The 15,125-nt window shown below is 38.5% G+C and overlaps 1 protein-coding gene across 4 annotated transcripts in view; it reads right to left on the bottom strand.

The window, feature by feature from the left end:
• Positions 1–2,285: 2,285 nt before the first annotated feature.
• CPLANE1 (ciliogenesis and planar polarity effector complex subunit 1) overlaps positions 2,286–15,125 on the bottom strand; it is a 125,867-nt gene continuing 113,027 nt past the window's right edge. For 3 of the 4 annotated variants that reach the window (XM_072605790.1, XM_072605792.1, XM_072605791.1), the window contains exons 49-52: positions 13,770–13,894; positions 13,338–13,427; positions 4,516–4,682; positions 2,286–2,862 (exon numbers count right to left, since the gene is read on the bottom strand). In XM_072605790.1, coding sequence (XP_072461891.1) covers positions 2,722–2,862; positions 4,516–4,682; positions 13,338–13,427; positions 13,770–13,894 — 523 coding nt within the window. In that variant the 3' untranslated portion in view covers positions 2,286–2,721. The other variant, XM_072605793.1, reaches the window with a different exon arrangement.

Below are 15,125 nucleotides of genomic sequence, written 5' to 3'. Positions count from 1 at the left end.
GAATTAGTCTACAATATTCCTAAGAGTTTTCTTTTGGGGATATCTTTCAGAAGGTGATCAGTGAATTCTTTCAATATCTATTTTACCCTTTGGTTCTAGAATATCAGGGCAGTTTTCTTTGATAATTTCTTGAAAGACAATGTCTAGGCTCCCTTTTTGATCATGGCTTTCAGGTAGTCCCATAATTTTTAAATTGTCTTTCTTGGATCTGTTTTCCAGGTCAGTTGTTTTTCCAATGAAATATTTCACATTGTTTCCTATTTTTTTAAATTCTTTTGGTTTTGTTTTATAATTTCCTGATTTTTCATAAAGCCATTAGTTTCCATCTGCTCCATTCTAATCTTTAAGGATTTTCTTCAGTGAGTTTTTGGACCTCCTTTTCCATCTGGCCAATTCTGCTTTTTAAGACATTCTTCTCCTCATTGGCTTTTAGGATCTCTTTTGCCATTGGGATTAGTCTGTTTTAAGGTGTTATTTTCTTTAGCAGTTTTTGGATCTCCTTTAGTAAGCTGTTGACTTGTTTTTCATGATTTTTTTGCATCACTCTCATTTTTCTTCCCAATTTTTCCTCTACTTCTCTGACTTGATTTTCAAAATCCTTTTTGAGCTCTTCCATGGCCTGAAATGAATTCATATTTTTCTTGGAGGCTTCAGATGTAGGAGTTTTTACTTTGTTGTCTCCTTCTGGTTGTATGTTTTGATCTTCTTCTTCACCAAAGTAAGATTCTATAGTCTGATTTTTTTCCTATTTTTGCTCATTTCCCTAGCCAATTACTTGACTTTTGAGCTCTTTGTCAAGGTAGTTCTTGCTTCCAGTGGGGGAAGGGGTGTACTGTCAGTTGCTTAGTCCCCCCACAGTCTGTGAGCCTAGAGCTCCAGAAAGCTCCTGCAGGCTCCTTTGCCCCCTCTGCCACTCTGGGGCTGGGGCCATATCATGCTCTTCTCTCACACAGTCCAAAAGGTTTTTTCTAGTGACCTTCCAAGTTGTCGTTGATGTTTTGGGGTTGAGAAGTATAGAAACTGCCACAGCTGCCAGTGATTCAGTCCTCCTGAGGCCTACTCAAGCTCTCTGTGCCCACGCATCCTATGCTGGACTGTGCTCCACTCCCAGCATAACTGATGTTTCCCATCGACCTTCCAGGCTGTCTTGGGCTGGAGATTTGCTTCACTCTGTCATTGTGTGAATTCTGCAGCTCCAGAATTTGTTTAGAGTCATTTTTTGCAGGTATCTGGCTGGGTTCGGCTGGATTTGGGGGGGAAGCTCTAGCAAGTCCTTGCTTTTACTGCACCATCTTAGTTCTACCCTCTTCTTTCCCCATGTATTTTCCAAGACATATCAAACACTGAGTTATAGCATCCATTTTTTTTCTGATTGTCCCTATGGTCAGTCCACTGGCCTACATTTCTCTTTTTTTAACCAGTAACTAAATACTTTTTGATAATTCCTGCTTTTGGTACCATGTCAGCTATAGGACTTCTAGTCCTTCCTTTGTTCTCTTTTTCTCTCCACTAATTCACTTAAGAGTTTAGATTTTTTGCTAAACTTTGCTGAATTTTTAATTAGTTTAACCTAGTTTAACGAGGTTAATTAGTTTAACTTCAGTAAGTTATACATACCCCTGGTAATTTGATTGGTATTGCATTCCATGTGTAGATCAATTTAGGTGATATTTTCATTATATAGGTGCATTCCAACAATGAATAATAAATTTTATTTCCATTTATTTATATTTATTCTATTATATATTTATTTAGATTTATTTATTTAACTTATTCATATTTTAGTCATTATTTTTAAATTAGATTTTATATGTACTTATTTTTCCTTCTTCTAACAGGCTCCTCTCCCATCCTGGGAAAAAGAAATGGGAAACCAGGTCCCCCATTAGCTGTGTTCAGACACACATGCCTCCTCTTGGGCCCAAGTCCATCGCTATGGTTGTGCTCAAGAGGCAGGTGCACATGTCACATTCTTAGAGAGCTCTAATCCAAATGCATTACTACATTCCTATCCTATGGTTAACAACCTCCCACTATCTCCTCTCCTAATCCAGGGGATGCAGAAACATCTGTGCTTGAAGCAAAAACTGTCTTGTCCCCATCCACCTGAGACATGGCTCCCCCATATTCCTCTGTAACTTCTGTTTATGCTAATCAGTACAACCCTCTGGAAGCCTCAATGCATTGTTCACAAGCTTCCCCTCATCTTCGGTGATCAAACAGGCATTGAAATTAGATTCATCTAGATATAGGTAAATGCATTAGCTATTTAAATCACAACAGAGACCAGGAAAAAAATTTTTATTGATAAAACCATTTAGAACAATGTTCTGTTTACATTTATTTAAAAGGGGGGCTAAAATCATCTGAATTTTTAACTGAACAGCATGAAAACATTTCTACTGTTTTCTTAAAGGTGAAAAACAATAAAAGTATATAATTTAAAGGAAAATGTTTTATTCATGTGATATGACTGATTTACTAATGATGCGTGGCCATCCTTGTACAATGCAGAGACTGGCACTACAGATGGTATGACGTCCTCTCCTTCCTAGCTTGAATCATGTTTATTGAATTTTCCCTGATGCTAGTTAAGATATTTATCCCAGTTTCCCTGATCTGGTTCAGGTTCTTTCCCTGAGATGTAATTTTTTACAGTCAGTAACGCTGGTATTGTGCACAGCAGCCTGGGCATACACTGCCCCAAAGGCACAATTTGTTTCACGTGTTTTCTACCGTGGCTATCAGGTCATCAATAGCATGCCAGTCAATCTTGCTGAGGATGCTGCCAGTGCTCTCAGACCCACTATCCAGGCCACTGATGCTTATGGGAAACCCTTCATCTTCAGCTGGTGAAAAGTCCTATTAAGGAACGGGAGAAATTTGGTTAGTCCCATTCCTGAGAGCTTAGAAAAGCTAAACAAAACCTAAGAAGAGATCCCTGGACCCAACTCCTGACCTGTCTCATCATGTTTAGTGTTCACAGCCCATTTCAGGTTGACGGTAAATAAGAATGACTAGCAGCTGGACTAGAAATCAACTAATAACTCCTCAAATAAGCAATATTTCTCTGGTTTGGATACTTGTGAAAGGATTAGCTGCTGAAAGAAAATCTCAGAAGTCTTGCTAGAATTCTTCCAAGTCCAATTTTAGTTTAAAATGAGGTAGTTTTGAATATCATTCACTGTATTAGGCTAGGGGCAAGGAAGAACGGAGGTGTGTTACTTAGGATACTAAAAGTCTATTGACAAGTGTCTCTGGAATTACCTTGAACCATTAATTTGGCAGAAAGGGAGGTTTTCAACGGGATCCTTCTATTCATTTCCAAAGGGACCTTCCATCACTGCTGTGACAGATCACCACACTGACCTGGGCCTTCTCTGAAGAAGCCTCATGAGTGCTGGGCACCAAATGAGGAGGATGTATCACTCCAAAAAGAAATGGAATCTAAGCTCCTTGAGGACAGGAACTGTTTGAATTCTATCTTTACATACCTGACACAAAAGAAGCAATAATTCCTTGCTGAACTGAACAAAGAAAATAAAAGACTGAGGCCAAAAAAGCCAATACCATTTTCATCCCACAGTCTATATCTCTACTGAAACTTCCCGTGCTGTGTGTGAAGTGGCACTAATCATCCCTATCTCTGCATAACTTCCCTCCAAGCAATCAGCTCAAAGCTCAGACTAGACCAACATGGAATCATCATTTCACTTATCTGTGCTTCTGCCAACGCTTTGACAGCCTTTCTTCTTCAGTTGGAATAGCTTAGAAAATGTTCCTGGTAGAAGGAACAGGGCCATGTAGTATTTTAAATCATATGAAACTAAGTACAAGACTTATAGGGTTGTAACAGTGACTGTGGGATTAGTTAAGATTATGAGAACCAAAAGGTTGTGACTCTGCCTTCTCAGAGCTGTTATGGACAACTGCTTCTTGGCAAAATAACTTTCAGTAAAAAAAATAAATAAATAAAGGTGAGTTTAACCACTTTGACTTGAGTCAACTTCGGATATAGCACAGTTCTCCCTGCAAAAAGATACTCCTGAAAGTAGAAAACAAAGATCCACCCACTATTCAACAGCTCTTGGAAGGCAAGGAGCAAGGAACCTGTAAAAGCCTTCACAGCAGAAAAAAAAGTTATGAAGTATTAAAATCTACATGGAACACAAGATGACAAAAAAAGAAAGAAGTATTAGGAGACGAGGTGAAAAGAGGGGGCTTTAGTTATTACAATGGGAAGAAAAGACTTTGGGGCTTGTGAGCCAGAGATCCAACTGAGAAAGAATAAGAACTTTAGGGAACATGACGATGAAAAAGACAAAAAGAAAAACAGCCTTCTTGGCCCATTCATGCTGGGCTCATTGCCAAGGCTTTGTAGCCCTGCTGAAGCTAGTTTCTTTTCACTCGGATTTCCTTCATCCTTTCCCTGTCGCAATCCTCTCCCCCTGTCGCAATCCTCTCCAACTTGGGACCCAACTCCCTTGCAAAACCTGTTGAAGTTATAATTCTTACCTCAAGGGAAGAATCTGCCCTTCTGCTAAGAATCTTGTCAACACCTTCAGACACAGTCCAGGTCCTTGCTTTATCAAGTTCCCTCTCATATTCCTCCACATTACTTGTGAATGTACTCGTTTCAGAACTTATTATGGATCTGGCTCGTTGAGGTGGATAACCAAAATCTTCAAAGGAGAAAAAGTTGAGGTTATGTATCTGGCTGTATTGACATGTTCCTGAGATGGATATCAGTATTCTTTGTTAGGACATTTACTGTTGGGGCCAAGGCATCCTATTATATTCCACAGTTTGGCTCATAAAATCTGGGTTGTCTGAGCAATATATTATTCTCAGGGCATCTTAGAGCTTCCATATAGTGCTATCCTGGAGCAAATGCTATCGAAATATCACGCTGAGAGAGAGCAAACTGTTATTTTCTCTTGTGGCTCAAAAATTAAGAACTCCTAAAGGAAAATAGTAAGAAGCCTGGAGTGGAGAGTCCTTACAGATGCTAAGACAAACTCAAATAAAAGACCTACTTTGGGAAATAGGATAATTAACTTTTCACATACACTGCCACAGAGGCTTTTTAGGAAATTGCTTCAGAACACATTTTTAAGCACATTCTTCCAAGCAGGGCTTGACAAACTTTTTGTATAAAGGGCCAGATAGTAAATAGTTTAGGCTTTGCAGGCCAAAATGCAAAACGGAGGGTATTAAATAAGTACTTCCATAAGAACAGAAAACAAATTTCCACAGTTTTTTACTGATGAATTTCAAAATTAAAAATAAATATATTTTTGGTAATACAGGTCTACTAGTAAGAAGAATGGAATTATTTTTCTATGGAATAACACTTTAATTAGAGTTCAAAGTGAGTATTTCCTGTCATCAAAATCAATTGCAAATGTTCATCTGTTAATGCTGATCTGCAATGAGATTTTATGTAGTTTATCTTTGAAAATGTCTTTTCATACAGATAAGTAATGCCAACTGCTGCTATCATTCCATGAGTATGTTTTTAATTAATCATAATCATTAATTAGAAGACATTTAAAGATTCTAATAGATTATTTTCTTGAAAACTGGCTTTTGAGCATGTCATTCACACTGCAGATGAATGACTTACAATTGAAGGTTAGTGGAAGTTCTTCAGTTATACAGTTAAATACAATTTGAAATATGGAAATTTCTTTTGCACTTACGTCAAGATCTAAAAAGTGCTTCTGGAACTGTAGTTTGAGATTGAAAAAATTATCCACTGCAAATCTGTATGGAAATGGAATCTTGCTTCTCGTTTTAACTCCTGACACAATAGAAAGTGTATAAAAGCAGCCTGACATCACTTGGGAGTCAAACAGTGTTAGCTGTCATTGAACTGACTTTCCCATGGTGTAAGTTTTACAGATGAGCAAAGTGCTTTGTGATTTTTAGGTTGAATTCATTATCAAGCCTGTAGCCAAAGCTCATTTCCGAAGCTATACAGGGCTGGATCATGAGGGATGTGGCTAGTTCTTTTTATCCTGAAAAATCTCAGTCTCAGCCTTGAGCTTAAAACATCCTATGAAACTCTTTTTATGCCTCCTCTTTCCTTGTTTTAGTACGATGGATATGCACTGGTAGTAGTAATAATAAAATATTGTGGCACACTGATACGTGTGGTTTGTCGTGCACCAAGCAGTAAGATGGAGCAAGCAGAGCAGCCAGTGACAAGACAGAAAACTGAACCTGGCTGTGTCCAATACAACTTGAGCTCTCCTACCATACACAGACAAGCAGGTCTGGCAAGTGCCCACAGGCTGCAGTGTGCCAATGCCTGTTCTATGACAAATGGCCATTAATAGCCTCCAGACAGTCTCTCCCCTTGCCTTGTGGGTATGACTGCCTTCATGGCAGCAATGTAAGGATGAGGTAGACAGAGTCAGGTGAAAACATGGAGTGCAACTTCCAAACCTAACAAACTGGCAAAGGTGACCAAAAAAAAAAACAAAAAAGCAAAATGACCGTTGCTGGAGGAGCTAGGGAAAGGCAGGCATACTGGGGCACTCTCACTGAAACCATGAACTGGCCCAGCTGCTCTGGAAAGCATCCTGAAACTATCCCCCAAAAGTCAATACAGAGTGTGTTAACCCAGCGATGCCACTACAAGACCTACAGCCCAAAGAAACAGGAAAGGAACTCGCGTATGATAACGTTCATAGCAGCACTCTTTGGTTGTAACAAAAAACGGGGAACAAAGGAAGCATCTATTAGCTGGAGAATGACTGAACAAATTGTGGTAAGTGAACGTAAGGAAATGTATCGCACAATAAGAAATTATGAAAGGGAATGTTTCAGATAAGCCTGGACAGACGTGTACGAACTGATGCGAGCAATAACATTCCACAAAGAAAACAGCTACGAAAGGTCTTCTGAGAACTCCGAGCCATGAATGCAATGACAAATCTCACTGGGCTCCGGAGGACGGATGAGGCACGCTACCCCTCTCCTAGCAAACAGCTAACAAGCTCAAGGGGGCAGAAGCAGTACGCATCTTTGCAAATGGTAAATGTGCGGGTTTGTTTGGTTTGTCAGTGCATGCTCTAAGTGTTGTTTTTTTCCTTTTTGAATTTAGGGAAGTACAGAGAAACTAGCAACAGAGTTGACCCCCCAAAAGAGAGGAGAGTCCCTAAAGTACTTTTTAAAATGCACAGAAGAAAATAAGTAATTTCAGAAGGAAATATGGAGAGGTCATCTTTGAAAGCAATGTTATATACTTTTTAATGTTGAATGTTATATACTTTTTAAAAAGCAAAGCTATATATAATAGAAACTCTCATTTTCACATATAATCATCTTTCTGGAAAAAAACAATATGGAACGCAACACAGGAGTGTATGCCTTTTAAAAGAGCACTATTGTTTTCCTTCTTTGATGATTTCTAGTTTAAGTCCCAAAGTCTTTATGCTATTATCTAGTTTCATTAAATCAATTCTGAAGTTTATAAGCAACCTACTGTGTTTTAATACTCTTGGCAAAGGTACTCTGCTGTACTATAACACACACACACACACACACACACACACACACACAAAGTTCATTCAGACTTAGATTAGCTCCAAACCAATACTAATGTGAAGTAATAGCAATATCCATTCAACTATTCAAACTACTTTGTTGGACAAAAATGCTTGTAATCCCTTTATAAATAAATGCAAACATTCTAATACCAAGTTTTGCTAAATCAGCAAAATGTCCTCCTTAAGAAAAGAGCTACCGTTACCATTACTGTCATACATAGGTACATATTTTATACTATGGTTATATACTGAGATATATGAAAGAAATAACATATCTTTATCTCAGGATGCAAGAAATAGCTATCATGATAAGATTCTAAGAAAAGAATCACACACACTACCCACGCTGGAGGGCTACCAAAATCTAATCAATTAAAATTAAGATAGCCTCATCAGTCTTATACCATTTATTTAAAAATTGTGACTTTCAAATACAGCCAAAAGAAGCCTGCTTGGTGTCCTTGTTGATCATGCTATGCAATGGCTCAAGGATGGCAAACAACTCTCTCTATAAATACACACACAATACACACACATTTTCCTTAAAACATTTTCAAATATGGAAGAAAAATTCTTCCAGCTATAGGATCTAAGGCAATTTCCTCCCAGAAACTCCTGATCTACTACAACAGAAGATGGACAATCTAGCTAAATTAAGAGATGGATGCTTTGTTAACAGAAGAGGTTAGACATTTAATTTTGGTTGAACTTCGGAAAGGTGACAAGCTGAATGTACACAAACTAAGGGCATGAAGAGAGATGCGGATAATGTCACTCAGCAGCCACCTGTACCATGACAGCTCTGAAGGCAGGAACCATGGCTGCCACTTCAAAGTTTTGCACAAGAACCTCATTCTCTCTGAAAGAGTTTATCTTTCCTGTTTTAAGTAGAATGTCAATGTAATTCACAAGGCTAGGAGTAAGTTATAAGGTCAGGATATTACAGAAAGACCAGATCTTGAACCCATCTTTGCAGGAAGTAGAAACTGTTCTTTTAAAAAAACTCTGTCACCACAATACAAGGTGAAGAGTGAGTCTGGGAGCTGACGATGGCACTGAATACATGAACAAGCACCGTAGCCAAGAAGAACAGAAGCTGGTACAAAAGGAAAGATTAAAATAAAGAAAACTGAACAAGGGCTAAAGAGCAGCTTAGCATGCTACAAACAACGGTCACTGGAAAGAACCGGGTGTGAAATTGGTTTCTCTGAATTCAAGATGCAATAGAAGTTAGCAGCAAATGGGAAACTTAGTCCAAGGTTACTCTGGGCAGGTTTCTAGGCTTTCAGAATTGTCATCTATGAAATGGGAATGATAATTATGGCTCTGGATTTCTACATAGAACAGCTTATGCTAACTTATGTATACAAGAGTATTTTTCAAATAAAGCTTTGAAATGTTAACAATTATTTAAAAAAAAAAACTCTTAAAAACAAATTCGGACCATCATGGAATCTGGCGAAATGTAAGTTCTCAAGCCAGAATTTCAGGATCATGAGCTTAAATTTTAACCAAGAGATGGCACATTCGCCACTGGAGCAATGGAAAGTGGGCAGGATTTGGAGTTAGAGGAAAGGGTTAAACAGCAGGCGGAGGGCCTCATTTTACCCAGCTGTGAAGTGAGGGGGTGAAACTAGGCAAGCTTCTGCATTCCTCTTCCCAGCTCTAAATTTAGACTCCAAATGCGTGGCAAAGCTCTACTCTCTTTGGACTCTTCTTCCTGAGAACCATTTTGTAGCATCCGATTCCATTTTTCTCAGAGCCCTACCTGAGACAATTCATCAGATGATAAGAGCAAAATATGCAAGAAAAAGCTGCACAAACCTGAAAAGGAAATTTTATAAAATTTCCAAAATAGCACTCCAAGTTGGGTGTTTACTGATCACAAAACAGAACCTGCATAATATTTTAGACATAGGCTTTCAATAACAGTATTAGAATGGCAATTATTTCCAGTCCCTTTATATAAAATCATATCTTTGGAATACAGAGGCTTTAGATATTTATTTAGTAAGCCCTGAATAATGCAAATGAAGAAACAGAATCCCCAAATGCCTCATCCGATTAGAAGACTAAGTATCTTGCAGATAATATGTGCTTTTGGGGTGGTGAGGACCTAGGTGTGGAGCCAGGATGCTGGATGGGTCCTCTGAGCTGCCCCTATGGTCATGGCCTATGTTCCCTCTAGCCAGCTGGAGAGGATCTGCCCCGCACTGAAGATGTATTTGTGTGGCCAGAGCTAAGGGTACTAAAAAATGTCAACTGTAGCATCCTTCACCCTTCACCCACATTTTCAGTCCACCAGACCCTTTGTGGAGAACATGATCCAGATTGTCCTACCCAAGAGAAAAGTTCCTTTCTGGTTATACCAAAGTTATGGATTTCTTTCTGCATCATCGTATCCTGCCTACATGATCCATAGGTAGAGACGGATTAGTGCCACATCTTGGTACCACTGGCAGGCTGGTGAGGAGTCTACAGGTAAGTCAGTTTCCTGACTGAGCAACAGAAGGTGCTCCTGTGCCTGGTATGTTTCTAGAAACAAAACTGCCTCTACCAGTTGCACGTTACCACCTTCTACGATGACAGCATCGGCTATCACCTTTCTCAAAAATGTATAGGAATCACCTCTCTCTCTATGAGCATCATTTTTCTGGAGATGTGACTACAAAGAGTTCATTCCACTTACACGCTCCTGAGGATAGTACACTGGTTGCCTTGGACACTTTTGGCTTGGATGTAGATCCATGTGGCTTCAGCCCAAGGCTGTGCACACCACAGTCTCTCCTACTAGAAGGGCCACATCAAAGAGGAATCTGTTTCTAGGAGGCCATTATGTTCTTAGGGACAGATATACCCTGTAGGCAACTTGCTGTGCTGGAAGCGGGTCTAAGAGAGAACGTCTCCTCCGCAGAAAAAAATTTTATCTGTATAAAAAGTATGTGGTATGTGCTTTTGGCTTTAGACAGATGCTTTTTATGAATGACACTGAAAATGGTCCCTCCAGGCCTGCACTTGAGAAGGCTCTTTGCAGAGGGTTTGACTCTGTCAAAGGCTTTTTCTGCATCTACTGAGAGGGTGATTTAGTTCTGGATGTTTTGATTTTTAATATGATTAATTATGCTGTTTTCCTAATGTTGAGCCATCTTGCAACTCTGGGATAAATCCCGCTTGGTCATGATGAATGATTTCTTGGATAAATCACTGAAGTCTGTTTAATAGGATTTTGTTTACAATTTTTGAGCTAATGCTATTAATGATATTGCCTTATAGTTTTGTATGTTTTATTTTTTCCTGGTTTAAGAATTAGGACGATACTTGTCTCTCAAAGACTTCTGATTCTCAGTTTTTGAGAATAATTTGTGAAGCAAGGATATTAACTGTACTTTAGAAGTTTGACAGAATTCTCCTGTGAATCCATCAAGATTAGCTCTTTTCTTTGGTAGTTCCTTTTCTGGGAGGTTATTTAAAAATCTCTGTTTGGTCTTCTAAGAGTCTGGGTATTTTACATTTTTGAGGGTACATGTTTTCCGTCTTCTCAGTTTGTTAGCATATAAGTATTCACAATATGTTCTGGTTATTCTTTTTTTATTCCAATTCTATCATGATTTTATCTCATTCATTTGTTATTTTATTGATACGATTTTCCTGCTCTCTTCTTTTTAATCAGATTAGCAAAAGATTTGTAGATTTTATTAGTCTTTTCAAAGAATTTCCTTTCAGTTTTATGATTTCTATGGGGATTTTTGTTTTTAATCTGTGTTTTCCTTCTAATTCTTAGGATCTCCTTTTTTTGTGCTTGTTAGGTTTATTTGTTTGAAAAGGCATATTCCCTTCATTAATCTTGTCTCTTTTTCTATTTTGCTAATTAATGATTTTAAGAATATGATTTTCCTCTGAGTAGGTGTTTTAGCTGCATGCCAGAAATTTTAGCGTTTTATTTCATCGTTATCATTTTCTTTTACCTAATGACTCTTTCTGTGATATTGTCTTAGATTCATTATTTAAGATTTCATTCGTAAGCTTTGATTCGGGCCTCTGTCTTCTGTTTGTGGTCCCTGAACCCATTTTTGGTTTTGTTACTTTATGGTTCACATAGAACGTATTGACTATTTGTTTCCATCTTTTTCATCTGTTTGCAATCTCTCTGCCCTCGGACAAGGTCAATCTTTGCAGAAGCTCCAGGCGGGGCACATGTCTGTTCTTTTCTGTCCCATTTAGGAAATGCCGCAGGTCTATTAATTTTAGTTTCTCTAGTTTATTTCTACTCTAATTTAATTCTAGTAATTGCTAGTTTAATTCTCTAGTTTTGAGAAATTTGTTCATTTCTATATTTTGCCTTTTATCTTTCTGCTAAACCTGACCACAAACAGAGGGCTACGGAAATCTCTTGCTGCTGCCTATGTCTTGTTGAAGCTCAGGTAACGTTTCCGCTGTGGATGTGGATGCTAAAGCATTTGAAGCATATTAGTTAGAAGCATGTTACTGATCTCGATTCACTGTCGAGGGGCTCCTCTCAGCATAATATTGTTTCCTTGTTTATACTTTTCATTTTTTGAAAGTTTGTTTTTGTTTTCTCTGGTAGTATGATGGTAATTCATCTTTTCTGGATTTACCTGATGCATAGTAAATTTTTTCTATCCCCTCAACTTTATTTTGTGTATGTCTGTTTTTTAAATGTGTTTCTTGTAAGCAACAGATTTTAGAGTTTTGTTTTCTTATCCAGTGTTTCATTCCCTTCTGTTTTATTGGATTAATGCTATAAGAGTAAGATTTATATTTTCCCCTAGAGACAGGGGAATGATTTTTCGAGGTGTTTCCAAGGTATGATTTTTTTCCCTTTTCCAGTGTAAATACACTATTATGTTCCTTCCGTTACCTTAATTTTTTTTAAAGGCAGAGGAAAGAGATTTGGAGAATATCCATGCCTAGGTGGGGAAACTGAGGATAGAGAAAGCAGGTAGGATCAACAATCCTGTGAAATGCTACAGGAAGGTCAAAGGGCAAAAAGACTAAGAACAAGTCATTTAAGTTGGTACTTAAGGCATAGACAAAGCAGTCTTAATACTAGAGTAGTGGGAATGGAAGCTGAATTGCAAACGTATGAGTACAAGCAACAGATATAAATTCCTTTTTCTAATAGGTTGGCAATGAAGGTGAGCAGACAGACTTTCCTTGTTCCATATTTCAATGGAAAACAGTTCAGGTCCACATTAAAATTAAAGTTACTGTTTCTTTTACTTCCTGGTAGTGAGTGAAGCAGAGCGGCTATGAGCTGCCAGGTGGCAGATGAGAGCGCCAGCTAACGAGGAAGCCTAGAGGCAGAGTCAGTAAGTCCAGTGGTCACAGCACAGTGACCTTTGAGTAGTCAAGTCTGCAAAGACCAGGCAGCTGAGGTCTCATCTTTTACCACCCCCCATAGTGAGTCTGGTGAGGCCTCCACAAAAAGAGAAAATGACTCCTTTTGTGAAGCAGCCCTCTGCCTCGTGTGCACACTTGGCACATGGGAGCCCCATCCACTTTATTTGTTAAAAGCAGGAAACCACAGCACATGTGACTAATCCTACATGTCCAAACAGATTTCTGTTTGGGGTCCTTTATATGAGAACTAGCTAAACTTATGGTTAGAGAAGTCCAGCTCCTCAGAGTTAATACCCAATGACATCATCCTGATGAGTTGCTATCAGTTTTCCTTCTGGCAATTCTACTAAGTGTGTGCTACATGATGAAGTCTGTATCTGGGAGATTTTTTTTTATAACATGGCATTTTTTATAATTTACCTTGACTGGAGAGGTCTGAAGAGCATGATACATTTCGTGCAGGCCTTTTGGTCATTTCTGTTGTTTTCTTCATTGGAATAGCAACCATTCCTGAAAGGGAAATGCATGTAACCCTCTTGACTTTGGTCTACACCATGAAGACAATCTCAAATACAAGCTGGAAGGACTTTTGGATTGATTATCCTTCTCCTTTTTAGCAAAAGAGTCCTTTTCAAGATAGCTAGCAATGACATTTCTACAAGACCAGGAATTCTTAGAAATCAGTACGGAAGGGAAAATGATACTGTAACTAAGAGATCAGTACATATATGTGACATCTGTGATAGCTCCCTAGGTAGCAGACCCTTTCTTTAAAGTATCGCGATATTTTAAATGGAATAGTGGTCATAAGTAGTAATGCTTATAAAGAGCGAAAGGTTTTTTAAGTCTTACTATTTCGTTGAGATGAATGCTGATGTTGGCTTAAAGGGGATCTTCCATGAATATAAGTAGGTTTGGAAGCAAATCTAACTTTTGAATTTCGACTTGGTGACAAGGTACTAATATTACGGTCCTTTCTAAAAGGAGAAAAAAATTATTATTCACAATCTAAATTACATTGGTAATAAACATGAGTTAAAGAAATTTTTAATTCCCACAAATACAGCACAATTGTATATCCATAGAAGTAGATTTACCAAAACTTACCAACTTGAGATTTTCTTTACTTATCTAAGTGTTTTCACAATTTTCTAACTAGTTCATTACTTCAATATCTTATAATCTTCATTCTATATGTTGAACACAAATCACTATTATTTTAATGGAGCTTTAGAAAGGGGTAGCTCTTCTTTACATACTTGACAATATTTATTAAATAATCCCTGGATTGTCTCTTCCCTAAACTTTGGAGGATTTGATTCTGTCTGGTTGCCACATTTGGGAAAGGACATTGAGAAGCTTGTGATTATGCACAGGAAGGGACTGAGATGCTGAAGGGTCTCAAGATCGTGCTGTATAAGAACAGGCTCAGGAAACTCAGGCTGGCTGTGCTGTAGAAGCACTTGAAGAGTGGGGAGGGGATCTGTTCCCCTTGGCTCCAGCAAACAGAACAGGAAGCAACAGGGGGGAAGTTTCAACAAAGAAAATTTAGCAGAGTGCTTGGGAAAACCTTCCTAATGAGAGCTATCTCCACAAAACATGGGATGGTTCCTCCGGACCAGACAGAGGTCTAAGAGCAAAGACTGGATGACACGTCTTCAGGCACGTGGCCGTGGGGAGTCTTGTTCACGTCCTGGAGGTGTGTACCCCTTCTAATGCTGACATTTGGTGATGACACTTTTTTATCCAGGTCTATGATTTCAATGGTACAGGGAACTCTCAATGAGGAAAGTCCTTTCACTAATGCAGAGCAGAAACTATTTCACAACTTTTATTCATGAAAAGTGCTCAGGGTCAAAAAGCCAGCATGTCTTAGAAGTGGGACATGAACACAGATTTTCCTGACTTGCAAGAAATATGCACTATTCCACACAAGCCCAAATTTTTAACGGTTTTTTAAAAAAAACCTTCACAAAAGCAGAGAGCTAGAAGGATCTCAGATATCATCTATTTCAACCCCTTCCTTTTGCAGATGAGGAAACTGAGGTGCACAGGCTGGTCCAAAGGCATGTAGGAAGTAAGGAGGAAAGCATGATACCAGATCCAACACTATTTATACATTGTATTTCCCTCTTGTATAACTTCCTTTTTAGCCTTTTTTATATACTTTTAATTATTTCTTTCCAGTTCCTGTGAACATTCTGCTAA

The sequence above is a fragment of the Notamacropus eugenii genome, chromosome 4, assembly GCF_028372415.1.
Source record: "Notamacropus eugenii isolate mMacEug1 chromosome 4, mMacEug1.pri_v2, whole genome shotgun sequence".
Classification (NCBI taxonomy): domain Eukaryota; kingdom Metazoa; phylum Chordata; class Mammalia; order Diprotodontia; family Macropodidae; genus Notamacropus; species Notamacropus eugenii.
Note: the sequence above shows the minus strand (reverse complement) of the source record. Positions and strands in the feature narration are given on the sequence as shown.